The sequence below is a fragment of the Gekko japonicus genome, unplaced genomic scaffold (genome assembly GCF_001447785.1).
Source record: "Gekko japonicus isolate JY-2015 unplaced genomic scaffold, Gekko_japonicus_V1.1 scaffold103, whole genome shotgun sequence".
NCBI lineage: Eukaryota > Metazoa > Chordata > Lepidosauria > Squamata > Gekkonidae > Gekko > Gekko japonicus.
The window spans coordinates 1,631,974-1,642,037 of NW_015160210.1; the positions used below are offsets into that span (position 1 = coordinate 1,631,974).

The 10,064-nt window shown below is 47.3% G+C and overlaps 1 protein-coding gene across 5 annotated transcripts in view; it reads left to right on the plus strand.

Annotated features, from left to right (window-relative positions):
* The first annotated feature begins 1,716 nt into the window (after positions 1-1,716).
* The window catches only part of TOM1L2 (target of myb1 like 2 membrane trafficking protein), a 42,743-nt gene continuing 34,395 nt past the window's right edge, over positions 1,717-10,064 (plus strand). For 4 of the 5 annotated variants that reach the window (XM_015409518.1, XM_015409525.1, XM_015409533.1 and 1 more), the window contains exons 1-4: positions 1,720-1,799; positions 5,981-6,059; positions 6,473-6,622; positions 9,604-9,738. In XM_015409518.1, the coding sequence (XP_015265004.1) occupies positions 1,762-1,799; positions 5,981-6,059; positions 6,473-6,622; positions 9,604-9,738 (402 nt within the window). In that variant the 5' untranslated portion in view covers positions 1,720-1,761. Of the gene's footprint in view, positions 1,800-5,980; positions 6,060-6,472; positions 6,623-9,603; positions 9,739-10,064 lie in introns of all 5 variants that reach the window. The other variant, XM_015409549.1, reaches the window with a different exon arrangement.

Below are 10,064 nucleotides of genomic sequence, written 5' to 3' on the forward strand. Positions count from 1 at the left end.
TGTTGTTGTTCAGTCGCACAGTCGAGTCCGACTCTTCGCGACCTCATGGACCAGATCACGCCAGGCCTTCCTGTCTTCCGCCGTCCTCTGAAGTTTGCTCAATTTCATGTTCATTGCATCGGTGACACTGTCTAACCATCTCATCCTTTGCCGTCCCCGTCTTCTTTGACCTTCAATCTTTCCCAGCATCAGGGTCTTCTCCAGTGAGGGCTCCCTTCTCACTGGGTGGCCAAAGTATTTGAGCTTCAGTTTCATTATCTGGCCTTCCAGGGAACAGTCAGGGTTGATTTCTTTTAGGATTGACTGATCTGATCTTCTTGCAGTCCAAGGGACTCTCAAGAGTCTTCTCCAGCACCATGGTTCAAAAGAATGTATTCTTCGGCGCTCGGCCTTCCTTATAGTCCAGCTCTCGCAGCCATACATGACTACTGGGAATACCATTGCTTTGACCATGCGGACTTTTGTTGGCAGGGTGATGTACGGAACCAAAATTTGTGGCTGGGTATGAGCTTAAACTCACCCTCCGCCATGATTTTTTAAAAAGTTTTTTAAGGTGCTGCTGGGCTCTTGCTGTTTTCTGCTGCTACAGACAGACTGACATGGGCGACCCATCTTAATCTATGTACAAAAACGAGTTAATTCATGCCATAACTTATGGTCAACAAAATGGACCCTCCATGCCCTTACTGTTATTAAAAGACTTGCATTATAAGACTGGAGAGAGAAGTGCCCACCTCCAGTAATCCAGTGGACAGAGAATCTTACTGTGTTATCAACGTTTGAACGTATCACATACAGACGACCATTGCACGTGGACGTATTTTTAGATATTTGGAAACCTTTCCTAGAGGCTTATCTGTCGATTTGCCAGCACTGTTGTTAATGTTGTCATTTTTCCCCCTTCCTCTTTGGGGGCTGCAGTGAAGAAGAAAAATTCTATTTTTTAAAAAAATGACAAAGATGACTTATGGGCAGGGGTCATTTCGTAGAAAAAGAGGTGCAGGACCTCATTAGCATAACTCATTAGCATAACTTGTTTGCATATGCCACACCCGCCGACATCACCGGAAGTGTGTCAGAAGGCAACACCCACCGCTCAGGCTCCACTGGACTGTTTTGGATTGCTAGCTATTGGGGGGAGGGATGTGCAGATCTGTCCTCTCAGAGGAGGGAGAGCTTGTACCTGAATAAAACTTGGTCTTAAAGGTGCCACTGGACTGTTTTGGGCTGGGCCGGGGGCTGTTCAGCTTATCTGGCTGCTTCTTGCTCTGACTGAGGGCTGCTAGGAGCAGGGGGTGGGGCTTGTTGCATGTGCCCGCCCCCTGGGCTCTTTACTGCCGGAGGTCCGCTCCTGTGCAGTCCTGCAGGAAATGACCCCTGCTTATGGGACAGTATGTCGTCCCCCCATGTCAGCACTTAAGACGTGTCAGATTTGGGACAAGAGTCTTGCTACATTTCCTTTGTCCGACAGACTCTTAATCTCAGTGTGCAGTCACTTGGCACGCTTTGTGAGCATGAAATGGGGGGGAAGGGACCAGAAACCAACTCTCTTCCAGTTTCTGAGTCCTTTTTCTTAGTTGCCTAGACACAATTCCTGTTTTCCAGGATGCAGCCAGGCACTTTACTGGCCTAGTACCAGTTTCTGGGGTCCACGTTGGCTTTTAATCTGCAAGTGAGTTAACAAACCTCTGCCCCCCCCCCCCCTGCTTTATAGAAAAAGCCACAGATGGCTCTCTGCAGAGCGAAGACTGGACGCTGAACATGGAGATATGCGATATCATCAATGAAACAGAGGAAGGGTGAGTGTTAAGAATGCCGGTGAGGGGCTTGGTTTTGACGCTGTTATGATTCAAGTAATAGACTGCATTCACAAATTAACGAACTACAACATACCTTTTTCGCCGGCTGTTCTTCTCCTCGGTTTGTGGCCCTCTGACGGTCCTCCTGAAAAAGTCAAAAAAATAATCAGTATTCTTTCCACAGCGGCTAAAGTTCTAATTGCAAGGTTTTGGAAAGATACTAAGGTGCCAAATATAACTCAGTGGTGGTATAAAGTATGGGATTTATTTATGTTGGACAGTTTTTCAATTTATCATTCCAATAATCAAAATGAGAGTGACTTTTCTAATCCTCTAAATATCTGGTACCCCATTTTAGATAAAATAGACATTGACAACCTTTGATTGGGAAACCATTTCTAAAGCCAAATACAAATTATTGGTATTTGGTTAGCCTAGAGTTCCTAAGTGATTTTTTTTTAATATAGACTTTTTATTATGTTATTCATTGTATAACTGTGGACAGAGAGTCGCCATTTTGTATTGCAGTTTTTTATATTAAAATAAATAATTTTTTTTAAAAAAGAATGGCGGTGAGGGGCTTGGTTTTGACGCTGTTATGAGAGTCTGTGTCAGATGGGCCTCTTCTTGGTCTTGGAGGTCCACAGGAGATGGTGGCTTTCAAACGTATCTTCTGCACGGAATGGTGTTTTGGGTTGCTCAACTCTCCTGTCAGCACATTATATGGCATCTCATGCCTAAGCAAGAAACTCTTTCTTGTGGGTAATGGAGTGGAACCTTGGGCTGGATGAAGGCACTGAAAGTGACTTTCGGTTTGCTGTTAGTGGACTAGGTTGTTCTACTTTTTGATTTAGGTTTCTCCCCCCCCCCTCTGTGCGTCCCTCCTGATGGTTGGGCGATAAACGGCACAGATGCTTATGTGGAGCTCCGAGGACTTTTAAGGTTTTATTGTTTGATAAGATCCAGTTTCTTTGGTAATAGCAATTACTGCATAGTTTATCAAGCTTATCGAGCACAGGACGTTTTTTTAGACGCTGAACTGCAGGCTGTGGAAGGTCAGTAGTTCAGCAGTTCAAGACCCGGGTGCCGCAAGACGGGGTGAGCTCCTGTCTCTAGTTCCAGCTCCTGCCAACCTAGCAGTTCGAAAGCAAGAAATTACAAGTAGTTAAATAGGTACCACTTTGGTGGGAAGGTAACAGCGTTCCGTGCGCTTTGGTGTTTAGTCATGCCGGCCACATGACCACGGAAACGTCTTCGGACAGCGCTGACTCTTCGGCTTTGAAACGGAGATGAGCACTGCAACCCTAGAGTCGGATTCGACTGGCTTTCGAGCAAGGGAACCTTTACCTTTAAGGACTTCATAAGTATTTTGCCAACTCGCCATTTTCCTCAGAGGCTTCTCCCACAAGAGATCTCTCACACAGCAAGCTAATTAAGGTAGAAATCCTCACTGTCTCCAATTTTTTTAGAGAAACACTGTAACAGTTTTAAACTTTTACTGGACACTGCAGCTGATTGGGCCTGGTTAAGAGTGTATAAGAATTTTTTACCTTTTACCTTCTTGGAACGCTTTGTCGGCTGCTGCCAAAGCTGAGTAAAAAACAACAACGGGGAACTGAGTCTTAGGTATGAAAGCAGCCCCCAGACGCGTAGCTTGTTAGGACCGCCAGTCCAAAACCCTGTGTCACACAGTGACCAAAACCATGGTGCCATCAGGAGGTTCACCAGCTGGGCCAGAACTCCAGAAGCTCTCCACCAAGCCCCAAGAAGACAGAGCATCACTTCTTCCAAACACAGCGCTCTATCCCTTGTGGATAATAACCACTGATGGACCTCTGCACCATATGTTTATCCAGTTCCCGCTTGAAGCTGTCTATGCTTGTCGCTGCCACCACCTCCTGCAGCAGTGAATTCCACATATGAATGACTCTTTGGGCTTGCTTGCGATTGTCAATTGGTAGTTACGGCATGGCTCCTAACAGCTCTGTCTTGGGAAATACCTGGAGATTTTGGAGGCGGAGCCTGAGGAGGGCGGGGTTTGGGGGGAGGGACTTCATTGGGTCCGCCTTCCAAAGTGGCCATTTTCTCCAGGGGAACTGATCTTTGTTGTATGCGGATAAGTTGTAATCTTAGGAGATCTCCAGTCGCCACCGGGAGGTTGGCAACCCTAATAATACTGTGGGGTTTGAGTCATAAGCCGCCCAGAAAGCACTAGGGCCGGTGGTCCCCACCCTAGTTTGTGTCTGTAGGAATGCTTGCAAGTTTGAGAGCAGGTGCAATGCTCCCTCTAAGCTGTGGAGTCTTGTGAGCGAAAATTCTACTTTACGAGGTACTGGCGTTGAAGTTGTGAGCGAGCGATTTGGCCGCTGCACAATTTGCCATTTGCTCCGGAGCCACATCCTTCCTGAGCTAAGACAAAAATGTGTGAGCCAGAGGCTACAAACCTGTGAGCTAGCTCACACTGACTCAGGTTAGAGGGAACGCTGGTAACGGGTACCACAATAAAGTGGCTGCCATTGGTGCAAAAGGTTCCATAAAACATTGGCAGTCTCCCTTTTGGAGAATCACGTTCACCTGGTGATGGAGGCGGAACCCTCCTGTGAGTGAGCCCGTTCAGAGTGTTACAACTAGAATATTCAACAACAAAGTCTCTGGTGTAAATGGTACTACCGTCCCTAGTACCTTTTGCAAGATTTCATGTACCATTACCCAATATTTCTTAGATCTTTCACAATGCCACTACATGTGGTAAAATGAGCCAACTGAACAGCAGATGTTACAGAGGGCCAGCGTGGGGTAGTGCTTAAGAGCAACAGACTCTAATCTGGAGAACCAGGCTCGATTCCCCACTCCTCCACGTGAAGCCAGGTGGGTGACCTTGGGCAAGTCGGAGTTCTTTCAGAGCTCTCTGGGACCCTGGATCAATCCCCTGATAACAAACTTGTGGCTGCCTGACAATCTTAGAATCTCCTGGCTATTCTACACACAATGCCATACGCTAATTAATTAATTAGCAGGTGTTACAGCTTATAGGAGCCCACACGAGCAGTGTTCCCTCTAAACTGAGTTAGTGTGAGCCAGCTCACAGTTTTTTAGCCTCCAGTGCACACCTTTTTGTCTTAGCTCCAGAAGGATGGCTCCAGAGTAAACTAATTTATGCAGTGGCCAAATCGATTGCTCACAATTTGAATGCCAGTCACTCACAAAGTAGAATTTTTGCTCACAAGACTCCGCATCTTAGAGGGAGCATTGCACATGAGTTCAGTGACTGCCATGACATTTACAGAAAATCCGGGTTGTCTAGAAAGCACTATCCCTCCTTATTCAGTATTCAGTATCTTTTCCTCTTGAGAATTAAACACGGATGGGGTGGGAGGGAGTAGTTCTACCATTCTGCAGCAAAAGCCATCCGTCAGTGCTGATTGGCTAGTGCCAGTCATGCCGTCGAGATGTCTTCCCAAACCCAATCCTTGGAGCAGTTTTTCAACAATTTTAAAAACCTTTCTGTGTTCTTGCTGCTCTTTACTGAGGCAAAGGATGCTCGTATAACCACATAAATATGAGTATGACACATTTTTAAAATGCATCTCTCTTGTCTCTTGTGGTATTACTGCTCGTCTGCTCCTTCCTAATAGAAATATGGTGCATCCCTTGGGCAAGAATCCCCTATCCAGTTTGGTGTATGGGTTAAGTGCACCCCCTAGCCAGTCTGGTGTAGTGCTTAAGTGCACAGACTCTAATCTGGGAGAACCGGGTTTGATTCCCCACTCCTCCACTTGCAGCTGCTGGATGACCTTGGGCAAGCCATAGTTCTGTCAGAGCTGTTCTCTCAAGGGCAGTTCTTGAAAGAGCATTCTCAGCCCCGCCTACCTCACAGGGTGTCTGTTGTGGGGAGGGGAAAGGAAAGGAGTTTGTAAGCCACTCTGAAACTCCGAGTGAAGGGCGGTGTGTAAATCCAATCTCCTCCTCCTTCATCATCGTCATCATCATCTTTTACTGTTGTGCTGGGGGACTTATACAATCCCAAGTTTTTAAGAACCATCGGTATAGGTGTTTTCAAGTTCTGTGGCTCAAAACAGTTGTCGCTTGGGTAATCTAAAGCTGGACCTGCAATACTGAGAGCTTGGAAGATACTTCTGACTGTCTCACAATCGCGGTGACTCTTTTTCTCCCTCCTTCAGCCCCAAGGATGCCATCCGAGCGCTCAAGAAGAGGCTGAACGGGAACAAGAACTACAGAGAAGTGATGCTGGCTCTAACGGTGAGCGGAGACAGAGAAACGGGTGGTGAAACGGTCAGTGAGTGCAGGCCTCTGGGCCAAATCCGGGCCCTTAGCGGTGCTGCCCAGGTCCCCTGATGCGCAGGGAAGGGTGCAGAGAAGATGACAGCGAAAACCTGGTCTAGGTGGCCATTTCAGAAGACACAGTCTAGGAGGGGTGTCAAACATGCGGCCCGGGAGCCGGATTAGGCCCCCGGAGGGCTTCTATCAGGCCTGCAAGGGACTGGCTGTCTCCTGCTGCTTCCTCCAGTGCTGCTGTTGCATCATAGCTTGCTTTCCCAGACTCCCTCAATCGCTCAGGGGAGGTAGATAGGCAAGCTTCTACTCAGATGTTACTCAGCTAGCTGTGCTTCACCTGTAACGTAGTCCATGTCCCCCCCTACCCCTTCCTGTAGGTACTGGAAACTTGTGTGAAGAACTGTGGCCATCGCTTTCACGTCCTGGTAGCCAACCGTGACTTCATAGATGGGGTCCTGGTGAAGCTCATCTCTCCTAAGAACAACCCTCCCACCATCGTTCAGGACAAAGTTCTGGCCCTAATTCAGGTCTGTAGGTGGGCTCTTTCATTCATTCATTCGGTTTTTGATGCTGTACTCAGAGGAATGTTGTTCAACTGTTGTTTTCTTGCCTTGGTGATTAGTTTTGGTGCAAAAACCTTATTGGGTTTTTCTTATTTTGAAAAGGGGGGACGTCGGTCTATCAGTAAATGAGACTTAATTATTTTGTGGTTTGGCTTTCTTTGATTCACAGTGTAATTTTTTGTTTCACGTTTTACTTGCTGGTCCAGTGAAGTGGACTTATTTTACAAACCTTGTTTTAGCTTAGGTTTGCTTTAGAGGACAACTATCGCCCTATTTAGGGAGGGGTCATGGCTCAGCGGTAGAGGCTCTGCTTGGCATGCAGAAGGTCCCAGGTTCAATCCCCGGCATCTCCAGTTAAAAAGGCCCAAGCAGGAGGTGATGGGAAAGACCTCCGCCTGAGACCCTGGAGAGCTGTAAGAGGGACCGTGGCTCAGTGGCAGAGCCTCTGCTTGGCAGGCAGAAGGTCCCAGGTTCAGTCCTCGGCATCTTCACTTAAAAAGGACCAGGCAGGAAGTAATGTGAAAGACATCATGCCCGAGACTCTGGAGAGCTGTAAAGAGGGGCTGTGGCTCAGTGGAAAAGCATCTGGTTGGCATGCAGGAAGTCCCAGGTTCAATCCCCGGCATCTCCAGTTAAAAGAACCAGGCAGGAGGTGATGGGAAAGCCCTCCACCTGAGACCATGGAGAGCTGTAAAGAGGGGCTGTGGCTCAGTGGTAGAACCTCTGCTTGGCACGCAGAAGGTCCCAGGTTCAATCCCCAACATCTCCAGCTAAAAGGACCAAGCAGGAGGTGATGGGAAAGACCTCGGCCTGCGACCCTGGAGAGCTATAAAGAGGGGGCTGTGACTCAGTGGTAGAGCATCTGCTTGGCATGCAGAAGGTCCCAGGTTCAGTCTTCGGCAGCATTTCCAGCTAAAAGGACCAAGCAGGAGGTGATGGGAAAGACCTCTGCCTGAAACCTTGGAGAACTGTCAAGAGGGGCTGTGGCTCAGTGGGAGAGTGTCTGCTTGGCATGCAGAAGGTCCCAGGTTCAATCCCCGGCATCTCCAGCTAAAAGGACCAGGCAGGAGGTGATAGGAAAGACTTCTGCCTGAGACCCTGGAGAGCTGTTGTGTAGACAAGACTGATATTGATGGATTGATGTTCTGATTCAGTATAAGGCAACTTCATGTGTTTATTTATTAAAAATTTGCATCCCATCTTTCCTAGTGGTTCAAGGGGGCTAACAATAATAATAGTTACAAACATTTCCAGTTAAAACCACAACAACCACTCCAATCTCTCCCTTGCACCTCTTTTAAAAGGTTCCTGCTAATTCAAGCCTGTCAAAAGCCCTAGCAAACAGGCAGGCCCCACAGCACTGCTTGAAAAAAGGGGGGGGGGGGCTCTCACCTCTTCCGGGAGCTCATCCCACAGAGCTAGAGCCACAATGGAAAAGGCCTGGGCTTTGGTCCGTGCCAGCCGGGCCGCCCTGAGTGATGGGATAGCCAAAAGATGGCTGCCTGAAGATCATGGTTGGCGCACAGAGACTGTGGCGTCCCGCTTATTGGGGAGACCGTTTCTCATTTAAAACACACTCTGTGTACATGAACTTAGTAGATATCTGCTGCCACCAGGAATTAAAAATTCCAAATTTCCCCATTTTGGTAGGATGACCCTGTCTGGGCATTTCAGAGGACTATGTGGCCCTGAGGAAGGACTGTTCTGATTGCTGGGATAGGTTTAAACAAATAATGATTTATTGAATAAAGAACAAAATAGGTTTCTGGGTAATTTTTTTAACTGTTGTTGAAGAAAGAAAATATAACTGTCAAAGCTTCGCGTCACACGCAGTCTCTCAGACACCAAAAGTCATCCTCTCTCTCTCATATAGCCACACAGGCTAAACTCTATCACTCATAGCCACACAGGCTAAACTCTATCGCTCATAGCCACACAGGCTAAACTCTCTCCACAACTCTCCACACTCGTCTCTCTAAAACACTGAATCACCTCAGAGACATCTCTCCCCCCACACTCTCAGTCATCAGCCAGTCACATCCCACTCGTCTCCCTCTATCACTCTCCGTACATTACTGCAGTCAAACGAAACATTTAAAGAAACACACACACCGATACATGAAATCATTACAGGGACCTAGGGAAGGAGGCACTCCTCCCAATATCTTTCATCGAGGCCTTTAAAATAAGAGAGAGATCAAGATGGGCAGGTGTGTTAGTCTGTCTGTAGCAGTAGAAAAGGGCAGGACTCCAGGAGCACCGGAAAGACTAACAAAAATTTGTGGCAGGGGAAGATCCTTCGTGAGTCAGTGACTCACCAAAGCTCCTACCCTGCCCCAGTTTTTGTTAGCGTTTAAGGTGCGACTGGACTCCTGCTCTTTAAAACCAGAGTTCCATTTTGGTTCTCTGTCTGTGAAACGAGGGCAGAACACACAACAAGGTGTGTCTGGCCGCTGGCCGCAAATACAGAACCACCCCCACCCCCCTCAGGAGTTTTCGTAGTCAGAGTGGCTTTCCGGGAACACTTTGTTCCCATTCAAGCTTGCTTTTAACGGCCAAGGTAAAGCACGGCCAGAACTCCTAACCCGTCTGCATGTCGCACAGTAGTTGTTTTTTTTTATAATATAATTTTTTATTATTTCCAACATCACAGTAGTTTTTAAATTGTAGGGTTTTTCCCCCCTGCTTGTCTTATCACTCAGCCCGAGTCCTTGGGCAAGAAGAGAAACGGCTGTCAGACATAACAAAAAGACGTTGCCGGTGATTATGCTTTCGATTTCAGTGGTTGGCTCTCAACCTTAACGGTAGTTCTCACGCTTAAGAAAGAATGATAAGGTCAAAACTGCCGAAGGAGTTTGGGGACTCCTAAGGGAAGACTGCCTGATGTTTGCGAAAGCCACTTTAACAGTCCTTGTATGTCTGGTTGTGTATTGTTCTTTTTTTAGGCCTGGGCCGATGCCTTCCGAAGCAGCCCAGACTTAACCGGGGTGGTTCATATTTACGAAGAACTCAAAAGGAAAGGCGTGGAATTCCCGATGGCCGACCTCGATGCTCTGTCTCCGATACACACCCCTCAGAGAGTGAGTCTGGCCATCTCTGTCTGTCTGAAAATGATTATGGGCATGATTCGAGAATTCCCCGCTCCCGCGATAGAGTACACGGGCCTGCGTCACGGGTCTCTTGTGGTTTGTTCTTGAGGAATGCGACAAGGCATGACCAGAGAGCAGAGCCCACATGTACATGATACCCCCAGTGATGACGATGATGATGGTAAATGCCTGAAACCCGGAATAATTTTTTAAAAATTATTTTATTTATTGAAGTAATTAATCCTGCTTCCATATAACTCAAACAAGACATAGCATAACATATATTACATACTTCAATACAATAAATGCTTCTTTCC